The sequence below is a fragment of the Myotis davidii genome, unplaced genomic scaffold, assembly GCF_000327345.1.
Source record: "Myotis davidii unplaced genomic scaffold, ASM32734v1 scaffold663, whole genome shotgun sequence".
Lineage (NCBI taxonomy): Eukaryota > Metazoa > Chordata > Mammalia > Chiroptera > Vespertilionidae > Myotis > Myotis davidii.
Genome location: NW_006295816.1, coordinates 7,401,700 through 7,423,576, shown reverse-complemented (window position 1 = coordinate 7,423,576; position 21,877 = coordinate 7,401,700). Strand labels below are relative to the sequence as shown.

At 43.5% G+C, this 21,877-nt stretch overlaps 1 protein-coding gene across 3 annotated transcripts in view; it reads left to right on the top strand.

The window, feature by feature from the left end:
* Positions 1–342: 342 nt before the first annotated feature.
* MYRIP (myosin VIIA and Rab interacting protein) overlaps positions 343–21,877 on the top strand; it is a 183,604-nt gene continuing 162,069 nt past the window's right edge. The window contains exons 1-3 of one of the 3 annotated variants that reach the window (XM_006770537.2): positions 343–406; positions 5,995–6,138; positions 17,466–17,609. In XM_006770537.2, coding sequence (XP_006770600.1) covers positions 17,500–17,609 — 110 coding nt within the window. In that variant the 5' untranslated portion in view covers positions 343–406; positions 5,995–6,138; positions 17,466–17,499. Of the gene's footprint in view, positions 407–5,994; positions 6,139–8,546; positions 8,596–11,412; positions 11,594–17,465; positions 17,610–21,877 lie in introns of those variants that run through there. The other 2 variants (XM_015568402.1, XM_015568403.1) reach the window with 2 other exon arrangements.

Sequence of the window (21,877 nt, the reverse complement as noted above, 5' to 3'; positions counted from 1 at the left end):
TGCTTTTCTTCAGAGCCAAGAGAAACTTACTCTCTGTCAGAGGGACATGAGGCCTGGGCACGGAAGGAGGTGGCGATGGTGTCCTGAGATGGTATTCCCTGACTACGAGTAGGGCTTGTAACCTGGTGGAGACAAACTGTGTTATAATCTTAGTTATTATTGGGGAGTAGTAGAAAAAATGCCTGGGCATTAGGGATTTCTGACGGTTTGCAATCGGTCACTTGCAGAAAAGACCCAATTGAAGGATGGTGTTGTGATTAATGCTATTGTTCAGAGGCCATGACTCCCTATCAAAGAACTTACATTGTGGCAGACTGAATTGCAATAGAATTAGTCTTGTGTTTTAATGTCTGCAGGTCAAATGGCACCCAGTTAGCCAAGATACAGCCCAAGGGATTCCCATCAGGTACAGTTTGTTGATTCCCCATCTGGAAGGAAGAAAAGGGTTGGCAACTGCGGCTCGGCAAACCGCAGCTCGCGAGCCACATGCAGCTGTTTGGCCCCTTCAGTGTGGCTCTTCCACAAAATACCAACTTCTGCGCATGGGCCATGAAGTTTCAGTCGCACTGAATGTGCGCACCGCACGTGGTATTTTGTGGAAGAGCCACACTGAAGGGGACAAAGAGCCAAATGTGGCTTGCGAGCTGCGATTTACCGACCACGGGGTTAGGAATTAGAGAGCCCAGCATCCTGGGGTCAATTCCGGAGCCTGGGGTCCCAGCACTCAAGGACTAGCATCTGACGTCTCAGCCATCTAGTGGGGATAAGACGGGAGGATACAATGTGGTCTGACCATAATCTCAGAGGAGGGGAGTGAAACCTTACTGGGTGATGGGTGCCTCCACAGACCTGGTTGAGGTGGGATATGCCTGGGAATCTGGGAGCAGGCAAGTTACTTGACCAGGACAAAGGAGCAGGAAAGAAAAAGAGATAATGTGTCCAGGAGTAAAGGGGTTATATAGATAGAAGGGTTTTACAAAAGCCAGAACAACAAGAATTATGACAAATGGCCTAGGGGAAGGAAAAGAACATTTTAATTCTCGTAATTTTAAGTAAAAGGGCGAGAGAAAAATGAAACATTACTTTGGAGATTTGTAACAAAATATTTAAGAACATTAGATTATAGTCTATTGAAACAACACCCCCTCCCCCCAATCACCCTCATTGTTATTAAAGAGCCAAATTAAGACCAATTTATTTACTGCATTAAGTCTAGTTTCAATCTGATGTTTTGCATGAACACAATAAGAATAGCAATTAATTATATGGGCTTTTTTAAAATCTGCTTTGCTGCCAGGCCGACATAGCTCAGTGGTTGAGCATTGACCTATAAACCAGGAAGTCACAGTTCAATATCTTAAGAGTTCTGTAATCTTATCTGTAGAATTCTGTAGCACACCTTTAACTATCCTGGAAGTAGCTAACGTTAATTAAAGTATGTGTTTCTGCACCTCCCGCCGATTGGAGATGTATTGCTGAGCCTGCCATGGATCAGGCTACTGTGAGAAATCATTAAACCATTTCCCTCCTGCCATGGTACTGAATTGGAGATTTCTTTTTTATTGCCTAGCACAACTTCACTCTCTTCTTTTTTTATCTATTCAGTAAGATATTATCTAGGATCAGATCTCTAAAATGTTGTTGCTTATATATCTTTGAATATAGCCACAGTTTGAAAGGCCTAGCTGGGCACAGTATCTTATTGTAAGCTCTTCTATTTGAAATGATTTTCCTTTTGAGAATGTATACTCCAGTCTAGTTCAAACATTTATTTCAACTTTCACTATATTGAGGTTTCATAAGAAAGGAAGGAAGGAAGAAAGAAAGAAAGGAAGGAAGGAAGGAAGGAAGGAAGGAAGGAAGGAAGGAAGGAAGGAAGACCTATTTATTGCATTTGGACCTTGAGTCATTGAAGAAACCACAGCATGAAAAAAGGTCAGACCAGAGAGGTGTTTTGAAAATCATCTGGTCCAGCGGTAGAAAACTGATCATCTCATCAGGTGACTCGGAACACTGGTGAGCCTAGTGGACTCCATGAACATGAGTCCCTGGTGAAACTGTTTTTGCTATGAAATTAGTGCCTTGGTCAGTCACAACACAGTAGGGGAGACCATGACAGGGAATCAACTATTCTGTAAGTGATGGATAAAGGTGCAGGTGGGAGCTTACAGGCACCAGGCAAATCTGCATGTGTCTATTCCAGGAGGAGTCATCACCCCCTCCATGACAAAAGGGTCTAGTATAATCACTCTGCCACCAGGTGCTGCACTGGTTTCCTCATCCCACATCCACTGGGCACCTGCTGTCAAGCGGAAATGGCATGGAAGAAGTCAGCTCACGCAGCACGGGCAGATGATGCACACTGCTCTGTCTCCTGTGTCTGTTGCTTTGTCTCCTCCCCACCAGTCCACACCTATGTCCTCATAGGAAGTTCCTGATGATCAAACAACGTACGAGGGAAAAAATCACGGTCCTGATTTGTGGATGATTGTCTGAGATATCATTAATACCATCCGGAAGTAGACAACTGTAGCATTACAGCCCCACTCAGGGCTGGCTGAAGGATAGTAGTGAGGGGTAATCCTTCTGATAGGCAGGATTCAAGCAGTATATTGAGTTCCATGTTGTCTGGAATGAGAGAAGTCTGGAGGAGTGGACCTCCATCCATTCATGGGCAGTAGCTGAAAGGACGGCAGGGTGGGAAAGAGCAGGATTGGGAGGTCAGTGAGGAGGTCTGGGAAAGAGGATTGCGGATGATGGACCGCTCAGAGGAGCACGGCTGATATGTGAATATCTGTGTGGACGTTCTCAGTAATCAGGTAAACAAGATGGCACCTGGAGTGGGGGTGGTGGGTCAGGCAGGCTCTTCCCTGGTGCTTATACACTGACCTCTTGACCAGAATGGCCATGGCAGCAGGGCCCAACCACATGGTTGCACATGGGTCCACCCTCACAGACTTCCTCTCTGCAGGCCTACTCTATTACCATGGGGTGCGGCAAAGAGGTTGAGTGACTTGTCTGGAAATGCCCCGCTGGAATTCAAAGGGATTTTGTGCTTTTAAAATCTGGACACTCTTCTGTGCAACTTTCCTTCCCTGGAACTTGTGATTCAGTAGGAAGTATGGCATGGGGGGGGTGGGGGGAGTGCCTATCTTCCCAATAGCAGAGACAGGGAGCAGGCAAAGAGGGCAGGAGTGTGTGGCCTCGCTCTCCTCTTGGAGTCGGATAGCAAGTGGTGTGAGTGTGTGCCTCACAGTGCAGGGTAGAACATTCAGCAGAAGGGACAGGGGGCCTCGGGACATGGCGGGGAGGAAGCTGCAGTCTTGTCTAGGAAACGCTGTGTAGCCGCATCCACTGTGGCCCAGGAATGACTGTGGGGCACTGGTTGGGGGAGCTGTCTATCAAGTTGGGCCCCACAGCCTGTGCATGAAAGGCAGGGAGCTGGGGATCCCCATTTGTCCTGGTGAGAGAACGTTGGACAGCTGGGTGGACAGCTGGAGCTGCTGAAGCCTGGGGTCCAGGAGGGAAGGCCGACGAGAACAAGGGCCGTGGTGATGAGAGTTCTAGGTGGGGTCACGGTCAACAGTCGGGTGTGCCCTTCCTGACAAACGATAAAGAGGATAGATACGGTCCAGGCACCAGACCGGCCTCTGGTGGCAGAGCCCAGCCCAGAAGGGCTCCGTGTGTACTGGTCACGCTTGCATTCTTTGCCGCGAGAGCCCTAAAGCCTGCCTGTGGTGCCACGTGCCATCTTGGGAAGGAAGTGGGAGAGGGAAGGAGCGGCCCCATGGAGAGTTGAACTTTGAACTGCCTGACCATTTTCCAGGAGGAAGGAGTTTTAATCAGAGAGTAAATAGGCAGGGTTCAGTCCCTTTTCTCTGCTTTCTTCTCTTAGATCTCTCACATGAACCATATAGTGGCTCCCACTCACCTGCCTCTGTCCTTGCTCACCTCGCCATCTTCCCCTCCGCTACCCGAGTGACCCCGGGAAAGCACAGATGCTGGGCCTCCGTTGCTCACTAGTGTAGGACCCTGCAGTGGCTCCCAGGGCCCTCAGCTGAAGTCCAAGTTCTGGAACTCGGCTTCCTAACCTCCCTCCACAACCTGCAGCAGATGTCCAGTGATAAGTACATCTCTGAGGGATGCCTCTGTCTGCAGTCTTCCCTCAGCCTGGACCCCTCGCCGATCTTGCCCCTCGTTAGGGCCCTGGCCCGGGCATCACCACTCCTGGGAAGCTCCCCATCTCTCCTTGGTGCAGTGGCTCACAGCGCATTCCTCAGGTAGCCCTCACCACACTGCCTGACTGTCCTTTATTGCAAGCTGTCCCAGCCTCTACGCAGTGAAGGTATGCAGGACTAGCAGAGGTTTGTGGTCTAACACCCAGGCTCTACAGCTGTTATTTGCTTACGCTGTCATTGTGGTGTTTACATATAAGTTGATACTTCTCAGTGAGGACCTGATAATGATTTGCTCTTTTTGGAAGGTAAATATTCACCCTTTTCACCTACTCTTAGTTTTCTTAGTTCCTTTATTTTGAGGACAAATGCAGCAGTAAATGTTAGCCTACCGTGTTTGATCACAAATTCAGAATTGATGAAGTCTGAATTAGTGAGTTTTAATGTATATTTTTTTCATAGTCTTATGAGCTCCACTGTAATTATGTGGTCTAGTTTCAAATACAGCCAGCTGCCAACTCTTATCTTGATGCACTTTTATTACAGACAGGAGAAATGTACCAGACTTTTATACAGCGAAGGGAGCAAAAAGCATCATTATCCAGGTGAAACTGAAGAGCACCTTCTCAGTAGGCTGAAGAATTATTTTTATCGGGTGTTCATTAGGCTGTCCTCTGTGCTGGAGAGCAACGTGAAATTACCCAAAGGATGGGAAGCAGACAGGGAGACATCACAGGGTTTCCACTGTATTCAGAGCCTCAGAAAGCGAATGTAGACGTAGGGGATTGAAGGCATGGTTCTAATTCAAGATGGCAGAGAAACGCACTGAGCTCTAGTACAGATACTGGGCTTTTGTTTCTTATAAGTACCGTCATTGCAGAGAAAGCCAGAAAACGTAATCAAGGTTTATAAAGCAGGTCATTTATTTGCCAATAATGTGTAATGTGTGTATATGTCTGTATTCATTAGAGTTCTCCAGAAAAACAGGACCAATAGGATGTGTGTGGTGTATACATATCTGTGTATAAAATAAAGGTATTTATTATAAGGAATTGACTTACATGATTATGTAGGCTGACAGATCCCAAGACCTGCAGCTGGAGAACCAGGAAGAGCTGATGTTTCTGTTTGAGTCCAGAGACGGGGGATAGTCCTTATCCAATTAGAACACATTAGACAGAAAGAATTCTCTCTTATTTGGGAGAGGGTCAGCCTTTTTGTTGTCTTCAGGCCTTCAACTGGTTGGATGAGGCCCACCCCCATTAAGGAGAGCAATCTGCTTTATTCTGTCTACCAATTCATTTAGTCATCTCATCCAGAAACCCTCACAGACACACACAGAAGAATGTTTGGCCAAATATCTGGGCACCCGTTGGCACAGTCAGGTTGATACATAACGTTAACCATCACAGTGTCTGTGAGTGATGGCACAGTCCAGAGTCTCTGTAGTGACTGCAGTTCCTCATGCTCCGTGCACAGCGACAGTAGTGAAGGCTCTCTGTGAATTCCTAGGCAAGCCTGGGTGTGTTGGGGGTGAAGAGAAAGTCTGACATGCTTCATAGCTTTCTGTTTAGACCATAGCTTCTTAACCTTTGCACTATTGACATTTTGGGTCAGATAATTCTTTGTTGTGCATCACAGGACCTTTAGCAGCAACCCCTGACCTCTACCCACTAGATGCCAGCAGCATGTACCTAGCTGTGATAACTATAAACTTTTCCAGACATCACTGCATGTACCTCCTGGGAGGCAGTATAGCCCTTGGTTGAGAACCAGTCTCTGAGCCATCCCCTAACTCCCTTTACTACTTTGCGCTTAGGGTGTGTTTGGGTGCCATCTACTACCATTTGAAATCATCTCCCAAGACCTGCTGCCACCAGACCCTGCCAGCAGAGACCACCAGAGCGTCTCCTCCACCTTTACCATCCTTCTGAGGAAGTTTACACCATGGTCTAGTTAATAGGTAGGAAATGCAATCAAATCTTATATGGAAGGCGATAATAAGATCTCGCAGCCAATTTTCAACTTCCAGAACTGTTCTCATTTACCAGAAATAAAATCATAATGTGACTCCTGTTTAATGGGGGAGGAAGTTTGGCCTAAAGTAGCACGAGCTTGTAGCCTCCATTACGTATCTTCAAGTTACCTGATTCTTTCTTATGCCAATAGAGATATTCTGTTGAGTCTTTCTAGTGATTTTTCATTTTAGTTGCATTTTTAAACTCTAGTATTTCTACTTGGTTCTTTTTTTATAATTTCTGTTTCATTATTCCTTAATATATTTCATATATTCCTTAATAAAGCCATTCTTGTACTTTCCCTTAATTCTTTAGACATGGTTTTCCTTTAGTATTTTGACCATATTTATAAATAGCCAATTTAAAGTCTTTGTTCAGTAAGTCCACTACATGGCCTTTCTCAGGGACAGTTTCTGTTGACCACTTTTATTCCTAGGTGTGAGTCATTTTTTCAGTTTCTTTACATATCATAGCGGGTTTTTTTTTTTAAATGAAAACAACATTTCAAATAATATAACATGATAACTCTGAAAGTCAGATCTCACCTTCTCCTGGGTTGTTTCTGTTTATTTATTGACTTTTCTGGATTCATTATGTAAGTTCATTATTCTTTGTCATGTGTGGCCACTGAAGTTCTGCTTGGTTAGCTTAGTGGTCAGCTGATTGGACATAGATTTCTTTAATCCCCCGAATCAGTAAGTCTCCCAGCCTTTGCCAAAGGGACTCTGTGTTTGTGTTGGAGTATGTTTGCAATGCTCTGGCAGTCAATTTACACTCTGTCTTAGCCTTTCCTTCTTGTTTGCTCAGTGCCTGGAGGTTCATCTACACACAAGAGATTAGAGTCTTTTTAGCTCTTTCCTGAGCATACCAGTATGCACAGCTCTCTAGGCACACAGCCCTGTACATGCATGTGGCCTTGTAGGTTCCCAAGAATATACTGGAGCTTTTTAAAGCTTCCTATGGACATCTTATTCCCCAGGATTTCCTTTGAAATCTTTTGATCAACATCTTGTTATCTCCATCTAGTAATTCTTTCTGTTGCCTTTTCTGGGCCCCATTCTGTTCCTTGTACTCCCAACTTGTTGAGCCCTGTGCACTTCCCAGATTGACATGGCTCATGGCTCATGGCTCACTCTCTGTATGAGATCATTTATTGACTTGCAAGTCTCCCTTACTAAATTATGATGCTCACGGAGAACGGTGGTCAATATTTTTTCCTTTTATAGATGAATATGTGTAATACACTTCCAGATGTTTGTAGAACAAATGAATATTTATGGACTCTGTAACATAAGGAAAATTCCTCGTTTATATGATGTGTGGCATTTACTATGTTGCATTTAAGGTTCTCATTTGGCACTTAGGGTAGTAATTCTTTTTGGATGAATCTTTCTTTGCAACTTCCACCTATCAGGCTTGCATTTGATGTGCAGGAGTTATTTATATTCTTGACATGCGCTGAGTATCCTCTAGTCTTGATGCTGGTTTGACAAAGCTGCTGGCTCTGAGCTCAGTGGAGCTGACCTTTTCAAACCAAGTCATATCTGTTACTAAAAAGCTTGAAAATCATTTCCTGGGAAGTAAAGACTTGTTTATTGGGACATTAAACAAATCTGCTTCACATTCCTTCGTGTAAGCCCACCAAGTGGATATGATATGAAACTGACATTTGTTTTTAGAAGTAAAGATGATATATATATAATCTAAGATGTGGGGTAGAATCAGCGGTCACCAACCATTCAGACCTCGCGGACCACTGATTGGCGAACGCTGGGTTAGATAATGTGTGAGCCTTTTAGGTAGATTGGAATGAATGATGATGCTGGGGGGCTAGCAGCATGGGATGTGCCAAAGCAGAGGGGTGGGCAATAGAAAATGGGGGCACCTAGCCTGGTCAGGGAAGCCTTTCTAGAGTAGAGATGGATCCTGATTTGGGGAAACTGTGTAAGTGACATGACTAGAAGGGAGACCTAAAGCATACAGTTCTTGGGGGGACTGCAGGTGTTTTTGCATAACTGGGTATCGCCATGCCCAGGGGGCACTGCTGGAGAGCTAACCCCTGTCACTCAGATAGAAAGGGCTTAGGATCTCAAGCCAGGAAGTATTGTCTTTTCCTGTTCCCAGAAATCCTCTTTAGCAAAGTTCAGTTCTTCCTGCTACCTTTACTTTGTCCTGAGAGGGAGGAAGGGGACACCTGGCACAGACTGAATAACGTGCAGGGATATGGATGCCAGGAAGGGTTGGATCAGGTTGCATCAGGCATCATAATTCCTTTCTAAGTTAATAGCTGACATGGCACAGAATTCTCAAATGATGCAGATAAGACTGATGTTTTCATTTAGCCTGAGCTAAGCCCCAGTTTCACAAGAGGTGTTTCCTCCTGGCTGTAGGACTGCTGTAAGGTTGGTAAAGCTTTTTGTTATAGTTTTTAATTTCCTCTCCATTTTTAGAAATACTAATTTAAAAGTGCATTCTCACCAGTATTCATGTCTTTTTTCTAAATCCTATAAATGAAGGAAGACAAAAGAAACTAAAACATAAACTCGAATGCAAATTCTAAGTAGTTGAAAAAAACCAGTGTTTTTTGTCTGCCTTACTCCTAGTTAACATGCATATTTTCCACTGAAAATTCCAAATTCCAGCTTTTATTTATAAGCTTATTTCCCACAGAAACCTGTATGAGCTCCCTGAGCACTAGGGGAATGTGATAACGGGCGTTTCTGTGGGTCTCAGCAGAAGCTGATACGGTAATTGGGTGATATACTGACGGGTAGGTCTTTTAGTGTGAAATGAACAATGTCATGTCTTCGGGTTTTCTGATCTTGATTCCTGCCAAAGAAATGATAATGCTGATATTCTAGCTGAAGATTTTATTATCTCCAGCCTCCTTTCTTGTGTAGGTGGGCTGTCAGACCTGCTGGAGATTTACTGGGATTTAAGGACACATGCCCTGGGGACCTCCAAGTGCTCTGTAGCTACCAACTGCGCTGGAAGCCAGTGAGAGTTCATCTAATCCAAGAAGCCGATAACTTTGGGGAAGGCAGAATGTACGCTGAGAAGCCCTATGGAGGGAAATTCTAGGGCGTATGCTTGAATATGTGCCAATTATGTTAGATCCTGTGGGTTAGCCAACGGCTTCAAGTGTATAAAACTGTTTGCAAGTTGGAATGTCAGTCACTTTAATTTTTTTTTTTTAAATGTGGGTTTGTGATTCAAGTTCAAATTTGAAAACAGCATGGACTTTGGACTGTTCTTTAAAAAAGTGTTTCATACACATGGGGGGAAAGATTTGGTCAGTGCGATTGCTTCTTCTAGTGACCCTCTGAGTAGCAGGGTAGGATGGTGAACAGGTTAGGAACATAGATTCGGGAGTCAAGGACCATTTGCTAGTGAGTTAAAGAAACGGAAGTGATAAAAAGAGCGAAAAGCGAAGTGGAAAATTTATGGCAGAGATGAAAGGGTATTTGGTGGCATTCTCAGGTAGTGTTGCAGCAGGCCACCAAGATCAGCAAGCTGAATGTTAATAGCATTCCCGGGAGAGTGACTGTGACATTTAGTATTGGTCCAATCAGCTGTGCCCAGTGGTGTAACCACATCTGCTCTACGCCATTCCTGTGAAACACCCTTGAAGGTGAAGGTGAAGGTTAGTGAGCACCCCTTGCTCCAAAGAAAAGTCACAGTGAAAGCATATTTCATATGTGTGTGTTTTCTTCCCAGGCCAAGTGCCTTCCACCCTCCCCCCCACAACCCCATACCAAGTGCCTTAAGTAGGAGAGTCCCAATATTCAGATTCCTTTGTAGGAATAAGACATTTCTCTTCAGATCTAGCCATGGCCAAAGAGGGAAGCCTCAGAAGTATTTATCCTTTATCACTTTTAGGACTTCGGATGTTCCAAGTTAATCTTTTTACTCTTCTCTCTACATTAGGTGCATCATCATCACCATCACCATCACCAACACACACACACACACACACACACACACACACACACACACTGGATCTGTAAATATCCCATTCAGTCTTTTGTCCTTGATCTTTCTGTTCTAGGTACCTTTCCAGAAAGTCTCTTGTGTAGACATTGACCTTTCATGATGAACCTTCATATATGGATTTAATATTCTTAGAATTCTGGCTTTTGTTCATTTGCAAGGTTTGTGCTAACCCGTGTCCTGAAAAAGTGTCCATATCCTTCCTCATGTTAGTTATTCTAATCAGGAATAGTGTGGACCATTCTACCTTTGTTTTGGTCTTCTAACTTTAAAGTTGTATACATTTGGTTTCATTTTTGAAGTCATCATCTTCTAAATGTCATCTAACTCGGTAGCTTGTGATAATCACATTAAAACACACCTAAATCAGTTCAGTAATCATATTAGAGTAACTGCTGGGGTTTGTCATCATGGGATGGACTTACTGCAGTATTTCCCAGATATAGTCATTTTTTTTTTTTTTTGGATGTGAAGAGGTAGCTGTTATCAAGGAACGAGGTATCTGAAGAGAAATTCATTTGGGAAATGCAGGGTTCAACAAAATCAAACTGGTTCTTCAGTGACAGACGTCTCAAAGGCTCTGATAAGCTTCTATGCATATTGTGCGTCCCCGAGAGAGCAGTCTAGTTGGCAGCATTCCTCAAATTCATTCAATTGCGGAGCTCCCCTTTCTCAGACCGCTTGTGGGAGCAGTAACCTGGGAAGCACACATTAGGGACATGGGGATATAATTAAATCTTAACGTTGTATTAATTTTCTCATTAGTTGCTTTTAAAATGTGTTCTCTCTGCTGCCATCTTCGTTGGGTATACAGTGGAGCCATGCAGAGGCAGGCGCACTGGCGTGGAAGTCAGGAGCAGCTGAGCCTGTGTGTGTGTCCGGAAAATCACTCCTCCCCCTGGGCTTGCAGTGGGTCCTCTTTCAGTGAAAGAAAATCACACCCCAGTGACCTCTGACTCACGGGCATTAAGGCTCCTCCAGCTCTGAAGATGCTATTTCTCTTGTCGCTCAGGGAATCTAATTGTGTTTATTTCAGAAAAGGGAAGAAGCTTTCACCATTTCCCCCCCAAAAAATTTTCTCGTTGCTCTCTGACTTGTCCATTTAGAGCCACTGTATGTATTTTTTTTTACAGAAACCATTTCTCTCTCTTGGGCTCAGGTTCTTCTTAGATTTGATATGATCAAAGCTGCCACTTCAGTCTTACTAACTGGGAATCTCAGAATCTCATTTAGAGTTTTCAGAAGCCAAACACCAGTGAAGTAAAGTGAAGGAGACAGACGTGCCACCTCCTGAGAAACTCCAAAGTGCCATTATTACCCTTAACAGAGTGTTTTAAAGGAAGAACTCAGCCTGCATTTTCACGGTGCCCTCCCATCTGTTTCTTTCTAACCTTCCGAGACTACAAGATGGTAATTTATGAAGCTTCCCTCTTACCTTTGCAGCCCGTGGTGGGGTCTGACTTAAAGGACCAGTAGGTGCCTATGTTCTCCCATGCAGTAGGCTTTCTTGGTGTTTTGTTGGTGGTTTCTTTTGCTGTGCAAAAGCTTTTTATTTTGATGTAGTCCCATTTGTTTATTTTCTCTTTAGTTTCCATTGCCCTCCCACCCCCCACATCACTTGGGCAAAGTGGACCGAAGATTTGCTTTTGACAAATAGCATTAATTAAAAATTTTTAATAGTTGAAATTTTTGTTGTGATTTGTTGGTTAAATCTTGAGATTAGTTTGCATCATACAGTCATGAGGTTTTTAATTACTTAACAAAAGACTTTTAAGGACTGAGACTGTTCTGTCCTCTATAACTATTGCCATTATGTGGAGATTATAATGGCAGATCACCTTCGTCCAATTAGCAGCCAAATACTGGGATCTCCTGTTCTTAGCTGTCACACGCTAGAAAGAGAGGGCAGGGACCCGTGGGCCTCAAATTTGACAATGTTGGAGTGAATGTGTGGCCCCGGAGCCAGACCGAGGCACTGTCAGACCCTGCCTGTCGTTTTTCATTTGTTTTAGTAAAAGATGTAACTATGAGCCTGCATTTTCTCATATGTATGAGGTGGCACAGGTAGTGATTGCCTATAGGATTTTGTGGGAGTTAAGAATATTAAATGTTGTCCTATATAATAAAAGCTTAATGTACTAAGTGTCTCTTAGTCTGGTGTTCAACCAATCAAAGTGTAATATGCTAATGATATGCTAAGGCCACTCAACCGCTCACTATGACGTGCACTGACCACCAGGGGGCAGTCGATCAGTCAATCAGTTGCTATGATGTGCACTGACCACCGGGGGCAGACACTCTGCCCAGTAGGTTAGCTTGCTGCTGGAGTCTGGCCAATCAGAACTGAGTGAGATGGGCCGGACATGCGTCAAGCCCTCCCGGGGTACCCAGCTGGCCAACCTCCCACGTCCCTCCCTTCCCCAGCCCTGATTGTGAGTGGGCAGTGCTGCTCAGCCAGAAGCTGGGCTCACGATTGGCAAGCACAATGGCAGTGGTGGGAGCCTCTCCCGCCTCCGTGGCAGCGCTAAGGATGTCTGACTGCCAGGGGGAGCGGGGGAGGGAGGACAGGGGGAGCGGGTTTAAGCTGTCAGTCAGACTTCCCCTGAGGGCTCCTGGACTGAGAGAGGGTGCAGGCTGGGCTGAGGGGCACCCCTTGAGTGCATGAATTTTGTGCACCGGGCCTCTAGTATCCTATATAATAAAAGCCTAATATGCAGATTGACTGAACAGCAAAATGACCAGTGCTATGACATGCACTGACCACCAGGGAGCAGATGCTCAACACAGGAGCTGCCCCCAGCCCACAGGCCCCAGGCCAGCCAAGAGGGGTGGGGAAGGGACATTCCCCTGCAGATTGGCCCTGATTGCTGGCCAGGCCTAGGGGTCCTACCTATGCACGAGTTTCGTGCATCCGGCCTCTAGTATATATATGAAAAGCTAAAGCATCTGGAACATAGCAGGTGTTCAACAAATAATGGTTAAAATCATTATCATCATTTTTATTATAATCATATATTCCTTGAACAACATTTCAAGTTTTTGCTTTAGTTATCATGTCTCCTTTAGGACACCTGATGTCAAACATTTGCTTTAATTATAATGAAATTAGATGACTTTTGTTTAGTGTTATGTTTATTTTACTTTATATGCTTGTGAAAGATACAGACAAAAGTGCATGTAACTTGAAACATTTAATAATGATATTAATAATAGTAAGTAGCAGCTACTGTACCACTGTCTCGCTAATGAGATAGGACTTCACTGATAGCTCTGAAACCCCTACATAATTATCTCCAACCAAATCCGCTCCTCTCTGAGGTCCCATTTTGTTCTTTATAGTTACCACTTTTATTCTTAAAAAATATATATTTTTGTCTTTGTATTGCTTTTGAGCTTCCTATAAAAGGAATCATACTGTATGCATACTGTACGTGCAGGCACATGTGGTGTGCTTCTCTGTCTCAACATTAGGTTTTTAAGACTCATTCCTGATGATGAATAAACTTACAATATGTTCTTTTTCACTGCATTAGAGTATTCCATTGTATGAGACAAATATACACTATTTGTTTATCCTTCCTCCTGTTTATGGATGTTTGAGGTCATTTCTAGGTTTTATTCATGATGTTTTGATTTATTTTGTGCTATTTTGAATGTGACTGCTATTAATACTCTTGTGTTAGGTTGAAGAGTGTAAAATAGCCATTTTTACAGGTGAAAATAGTACAAACTTAGAAATTTCATATGATTCCACCCAATTGGTGCATATCTTTGGCAAGAGTATGTCTGAAGAATATTCCTAGATGTGGCAGAAATGCTCGCTCATAGGGCACATGCATCTTCAACTTTGAAAATGACACCTAATTGTGTTATGAAGACACTAGAGGCCCAATGCACGAAATTCATGCAAGAGTAGGCCAGCTGCTGGCACTGGCTTCCCTCTGGCACCTGGGACCCAGGCTTCCCTCCGGCCGCTGGTAGGCACCTGGGACCCAGGCTTCCCTCGCAGCCCTGGCTTTGTCTGGAAGGTCGTCTGGAAGGATGCCCAGTCTAATTAGCATATTACACTTTTATTATTATAGATTGTACCAATTTGTGCCCACTATCTGAACACTGCCGTTGTCCTGCCCCCTGTCAACACTTGATGAAGACGTTTTCTTTTGGTGGGTGTGAAATGAGGTTTTAATTTGCAGTTGTGTAACTACCAATGAAATTACACATTGGGTGCTGGCCATTTTTGTTTCCTTTGTACAATGATGTGAAAGTGACTTTGGACCTGGGTAACGGGTAGAGGCTGGATAGCTTTGAGGTACATGCCAGAAAAAGCCTACACACCCTTGAAGGACCTATAAATAGAAATATGGATGGTAAAGGTGATTGTGCTGAGGCTGAGGAAGAAAAGGAGAGCTGTAGAGAAAGGGTCTATCAACTTAGAGAAAACATACATCATCACGCACAGAATGTTGGTAGAAATGTGAATGTTAAAGCTGGGTCTGGTGAGATCTCAGAAATGAGGAACATGTTATTGGAATCTGGAGGAAAGGCAGTCCTTGAATAAAGTGGCAAAGAGCTTGGCTGAATTGTGTATAGTGTTTCGTGGACGGTAGAACTTGTGAGAGATGAAATTGGATGTTTGGCTGAAGAGATTTCTAAGTAAAGTGTTGAAGACATGGTCTGGTTTCTCCTTGCTGCTTATAGTTAAATGTGAGAGCAGAGAGATAAATTGAAGAAGCAGTTGTTCAGCAAAAGCAACCAGAACATGCAGATTTGGAAAGTTCTTAGTCTGTCCATGTTGCAAAAATGAGAACATCAGGTGTAGCTGGACAACCAACTTGCTTATATACATGTATACAAGTCCTTCGGTTGATCCAACTTGTTAAAGGGATGACACGGATGACTGAGGGATCCAATCGACTGTTTCAGCAAAAACCAGGGATGGAGATTCAGTATCCAGGAAAGATGCTCAGAGGACCCTCTGGTCTGGTGGCTTGGCCCCCGTGAATTGCATTGGATGCCAGCAAAGCTTTTGAGAACTTGTATGAACAGAAACACTGCCAGCTTAGACTCAACAGACACAGGATGAAGTGAAGGCAGGCTGTTGGACTTCTGAGATTCTACAAGATGAGCCCATAGAGCCATCCAACTACAAACGTGTTCTTTTTTCAAGAAAAGAGAAGAATGGTCCAACAGGCAATTCAGAGGTCTGCAGGGCTGCCACTGTCCCCATGGTCTGGGTGGGTGGAGCTCTCCTCCTCAGTTATAGAGGGGGGGGCCATCTCATAGATTTCAGCAGGCCAAGCACTGTGGCTGCACCCAGGGCCAAGGGCGGGGCAGCCACCCTCGTGGGCTCAGAAGGCAGGGCCACCTGGTGGGCACAAGGAGGATTGGAGCCAAAGAGGATTTGCGCTGCTTTCAGACTTGCTTGAGACCCAGTACCCCTTTCTTCTTTCCAATGTCTCCCCTCTAGAATGGGAGTACCTGTCCATTGGCTGTCCCACCTATTGTTATTTTGGAAGCAGATAACGTCTTATCTGGTTTCATTAGAAATGTACCTTATCACTAGAAAAGAATTTTTCTTGAATGAATCATAGCTCAAGTCTCACATATACTTAATTTAGATGATATTTAGATGAGATCTTGGACTTTGAATTGATGCTGGAATAGGTTAAGACTTTGGTGGCTCTTGGGACGAGTGAATATATTTTGCATGTGAAAAGGATATGGATTTGGGGGGGCAAAACATGGATGCTATGGGCCGGGTTAGATCACCCCCCAAAATTCGTATGTTAAAGTCCTAACCCTACTTCAGATTGAGACTGTACCTGGAGATAGGATATTTAAGGGACAATTCAGTTTAAATGAGGTTGTTAGGGTTGACACTAATTCAATATGACTGAGACCCCTAAAAAGAGATATTTAGACACAGACATGTATAGAGAGAAGAACCGATGAGGACACAGGGGGGAGACAGATAGCTGTAAGCCAAGGAGAAAAACCTCACAAGAAATGAATTCTGCCAGCATCTTGCTCTAACACGTCTGGCCTTCGGAACTGTGAGAAAATAAATGTCTCTTGTTCCAGCCACCTAAGCCTGTGGTACTCTGTTATAACAGCCCTAGCAAACCCATACACCCACCTACATGCCAGTACCCCTCGGTCTTGATTAATGTAGTTTTAAAGTAAAAACATCCAGTATTGAGTAGAGGCCATGAGAGTAGACATTCTCTCCTTTTTCCTGATCTTAGGGGAAAGCGTTCAGTCTTTTATCATTGTGTATGATGTCAATTGTAGTTTTTCATTGTTTTTATTTTTTGTAATGACCTTTATATGATTGAGGAAGTTTCCTTTAGTTTATGTTTGCATAGGATTTCTGTCATGAACGGGTATTGAATTTTGTCAAATGCTTTTTCTGCATCTCTTGAAATGATTATATTAGTTTCCCCTTTTATTCTGTCAATGTGCTGAATGACACAATTGATTTTTACATGTTAAACCAACCTTGCATCACTTAGATAAAGCCCACTTGGTCATGGGATATAATAATTCTTTTGAAATCTTGCTGAATTGGTCCACTAATATTTTGCTGAAGATGTTTGCGTTTCTGTTTATGCTGGCCTTCAGTTCTGGGCTATTTGCTAGAATTGCTTATTTGATTTCATCCCTGGATGCAGCCGTTCATTAGATATGTAGTTTCCGTAATTATTAGCTATGCACTGCTGGTAGGTGTTTCTTTGAAATACTGTCTTTTCTACTGCTGGAAAATGGCTAAATAAGATTTTAGTATATATATACATATTTTTCCTTTTGCAGAAGAGAGTTTATTGATTTCTAGTTTATATTTTATAGTCATGTGATGAAAAGTTCAAGGATATACAGTGTAAATAGGACATTTTCTAAGTATTATAGTTTATTTTATATTGCAATCACACACGGTACTTAGAGTGTAAAACTTCAAACCATAAAATTTAAATTTTGGGGATATTACTTTCATAGAAATCCACACCAGGTCTCATGTATCCTCACTTTGTTGAGTGGAATAACTTGTTTATTTCTAATTAAATCAGGATGAGTGAAACCAGCAGATGGCCATTTCCTTTTCTCTGCAGGCTCGCTGAAGTCATCAGTAAATGTTTGCCGAGTATGAGAGCGCAGCAAGATACTACCTTATACTACCTAATATAAACACTGCATTTAATTTTGTTTAATCACAAACTTGGTAGACTTTACCCATCGATCGTTTTTATCTTCCCCTCAGTTTGTGGTCTCTCCTTGGTTTTCCCAGGTCTTGTTTTCTCGGCTGCATTTGGCACTGAATCATGGGGAGGAAGCTGGACCTGTCCAGTCTGACAGATGATGAAACCGAGCATGTCCTCCAGGTGGTCCAGCGAGACTTCAATCTTCGGAAGAAAGAAGAAGAACGGCTTAGGTGAGATGCCTCTGTTGCCTCTTGGGTGCCATGAGCCGTATGTAGACAAGTGAGAACAGGTTTCCCGAGAATGTTCCTTGCTGCCAGCTCGGAGCTCAGAAGTCTCTATGTCACGTCCACACACGCTTACGTGTGTTCAAGAAGAACACCCTTCCCTTTGTCGAAAGGCTTGCCAGCCTTAGTGCTGGGCATCGCAGTGTCAGTTAAGACATGTGACTGTTCATACTCTCAAGCAAGGTTTGGTTTGGGCTGCTCGCCCTGTCAATCATTAGCTGTAGAAGGGGTGGGGTTGTGATGACAGTGGCTCCTGAGCTTGCTCCTGGCTGTAGTTTTCCTGTCGGCTGGTACTATTGGAACATAACCAGGGTACTGGGAACAGTTCTTGGGAGAACAGCAGTCATCCCTCTGCAGTCTTCTGTGAGAAAGCTCCCCTCCCGTGGGAGACCTGGTGCAAAAGTGACCGTCCAGCTGGGGGTGGGATCATCTGGCCCAGCATCCTCCTCCTCATGTCATAGAGGGGGAACTGAGGCCCTGGGAGGTGGGGTCTTCTGACTCCTGTAGTTGATACGCCCTTGTGGAAAGTCTTGCCGTTCAGTTGGGTGGAGTGAAAAAGTCCGAGTGATAGAAATGAGGCCACGTGTTGGGCCTTGCGTGTTAGAACCAGATGGCAAGTCCGCATCAGCTCCCCTCCTCCGTAAATCTGTCCTCCCACAACAGCCCATGGTTTGGTCACGGCACCATCTTCCTCCTAAGGCACTGAGCTCCAAACCTCAGTCTTTAAAAAAATTTTTTTTTCAATTACAATCAACACACAATATTATATTAGTTTCAGGTGTACAACACAGTGATAAGTTATGAAGTGATCACAAACCTCAGTCTTTTTTCAAATATGTTTTTATTGATTTCAGAGAGGAAGGGAGAGGGAGAGAGAAATAGAAACATCAATGATGAGAGAGAATCATTGATCGGCTGTCTCCAGCACGCCCCCAACTGGGGTTCGAGCCTGCAACCTGGGCACGTGCCCTGGACTGGAATCAAACCTGGGACCCTTCAGGCTGATGCTACTGAGCCAAATTGTCTAGGGCTATATTGAAATGTTTAACATTTATTTGCATAGAATAATTTAGAGCATTGATTCTCAACTCTGGGCAAGTCCGAAAAATCCCGATGCGTAGGCCAGTGAAGTCAGAATCCCAGGGAGTATTTTTTTATAGCTCTGAAAGTGATCATTGTATGTCACCAAGATTGAGAATCACTGATTTAGAGCAATGTCACCCAAACTTTAAAGTACATGTGAATCACCTGGGGATCTTGTAAAATGCGGATTCTGACTCAGGGGGTCTGGGGTGGGGCCTGAGAGCATCAATTTCTAGTAATGCTCCCAGATTGAAACTGCTGCTGGTCTGTGGACCACATTTGAGTCCCCAAGATTTAGAGGAGTTTCTCTTGTACGTTTTATCTCCTTTGCACCTGGGCTGACATTCCCCTTCTCATTTCTGATGGTCTACTAGTATAATTGTTCTTTTCTCTTTCTTTCTTTGAATATTTTTGTCAAATATTTTGGGGGGTATTTTATTCTTTTTTTAAAAAGCAAACAGGCTAGCTAGATTTTAATTTGCTAATTCTACCCTTTCCTTTGGCTTTCTGAACATTAATTTCTGCGTTTATTTTTACCATCCCTTCCTCTTATTACACTGTTTACTTTTCTTACTCATTCCCCCCCCCCCCCCCCCCCTGCTCTGCTTAATTTCTAGTTTAATTCTATCTATGCTTACTTGTTTAATGATGAAAAAATTGAAATGCAAGACTCTTCCTTCTCTAGACCTGGCTGCATGTCACAGAACACTGCCTCTAACACTTTCTAAACAGTGAGTGTGTAACTGCAGAGTTATTCAGGGGAGAACGTCTTCTGTTCACACTTTTGTGAGTAAGTTCTAGTTCTTTGTGATCCAAGAAAGAAAAGTTACCATTTAAATAGCTTAATAAGTTTTAAGAGCTATGTTGGCCTAATATGACTAAATTCTTAAGTGTTTCATGGAATTTTTTTTGGCGGGGGGGAGAAGGGGCCAAGAGGGAATATATCCTCCGTAGATTACACAATGCCATTATTTCCATTATGTCTTATTTGTGGGGTCACAGACATCAGACATCCCCATTTGTAGTTAAGCCTGAGCAGGTGTTCAGGGCCTGCTGGCCTCTGCTCTGTGTGGTTCCCACATTCTGTGAGGAGCTGTAGGAGGGCAAGCTTGCCCGATAACCCTTCCGTGGCGACCCGGGGTTGCAAGAAGCAGCAACAACACATTAAAAGTTCAGGGTCACACAGTGACGGACAGTCCATTTAAAAATGAGCACCTCTCTCTTCCTGTTTAAAAGAAAAAATAGACACTCGACCAAACAGTACGTCTTCTAAGTGTATGTACAACCGCATTATTTTACGGTAAAGTCTAGGGAAAAGGATATAAACTTTTGCTGAACCCTTAGTATTCATCCAACAATAACACACAAGCAGTTAAGACACTTAGGAATGTTTTTTAGGCTCCATTTACAAATGATTCTCTTAGGTTTTATAATGACATGGTTCAATTGACAACGAAAGGTCTCCCCCTTAATTCTGTCTTTTAGTTACTCAATTCCTCCCCACAGTCTAAGCTATATGATTCACATGTATGTATCCTTCCAGAGATACTTCATGCATATACAGAATCTCTCTCCCTTCCTCCTCCTCCCCCTCTCTCTTTATGTGTATATATGTATATGTGTGTGTGTATGTATATATATACACACACATACACATATATATAAATTTAATTTTCGTCCCTTTTTAATAAAATGGTATCATCCCATTGTCCCGAACCTTATTTGTAACACATCTTGGAGGTCTTTGCACAACAGTATTGAGTGCTTCCTCATTCTTCCTCATATAGCCCAAGTGGACTATATGTTCCCAATAACTTATTGGTGTATAATTTAAACACTGTTACAGTTATAACCTCAAACACATTTCGTTTCAAATGAAGTTTATTTGTCAGATAATTCTTAGAGATAATGAAATCGCTAAGCAATAGGCTGTACACATTTGTAATTTTGATAGCTATAGCCACATGGCTCTCCATAAAGGAAATAATTTATATTCCCACCCAGTCATGTAACTACAGCATAATTTTCAATAGTTCCAAAGCACACTACATGGTCCTTTCAAGTTCCTGTCCCCAATTTCTTTTTTGTGTGGTCTTGCCAGACTGGTTAGAATGGGAGTGTGAATAGTCGGATGGGCCCTGGTTTATGTCCTAACCCATCCTGGTGCCTCTGTATTTTCCCGAAAACACAAAACACACACTGTTGCTATAAAGCTTCACAAATTTAGGACATGCTGAAACGGCCAGGGTCTAGAGTCCATTACATTTGAGGGTCTCTACAAAGCCCATCTACTTGCTAACCTGCCAGCTAGCAGACAGCTGGTAAACCCTCAGTCCTATAAATCAACATTAATGAGAATTGATTCAACAGTTTCCAAAGACCTTATCTTATTGCTCATACAAGAAATCCCATCGGCACTTTCCCACACTACCTAGATATTAAATAAGGCTTATGATGATTAAGTACCAGAAAAGTTAATTAAGAGGTAATTCCAGGGGAATGTACTGATCTCACAGGACAGTGGTCTTCTACTGGATAACTCAACAAAGGCGGAGTTATCAAACCCCAAGCACTAGGCAGAGGCCCTGCAACCAGCAGAGCTGTGCTGCCCCAGCCCAGCCCAGGTCAGGTGCCGTCACCGGGAGCTTCCTCCCAGCACAGGGGGGCTCTTACTTCCATGTGAGCCTCAGGATCAGCTCTAAAAACAGGACCTCTGCGTGGCAAAAAGGACTTGAAACAATGGTGAGGTGGCTGCCACTTGTCTTTCCTCATTGAATGGTTCCACCATCAAGCTTTAATAATATAAAACTAAAGGGTAGGACTTATAAAAATGTAAAACAAATGAGAATGTTGTCACAGATTAGGGTCGGCCATCAGAGCAATTTATGCCAAAAATTTAATGAGATACAGCCCATCAGAATGTTCGAGAGAAAATTTCTAGAGCGTGAGGACATGGTCTCGGTCACGGTGCCTTAGACGGGTCTACAGAGCACAAGAGTCCAAGTCATCAGAACTGAGAGTCTGCTCAGGTGAGCATGTCAACATCATGCTCACAGAGCCGTTCCAGACCAAACTGGTACCTTGTTTAATTTTCAAAACCCCACTGACCCCTGTCGATGAAGTTACTAGCA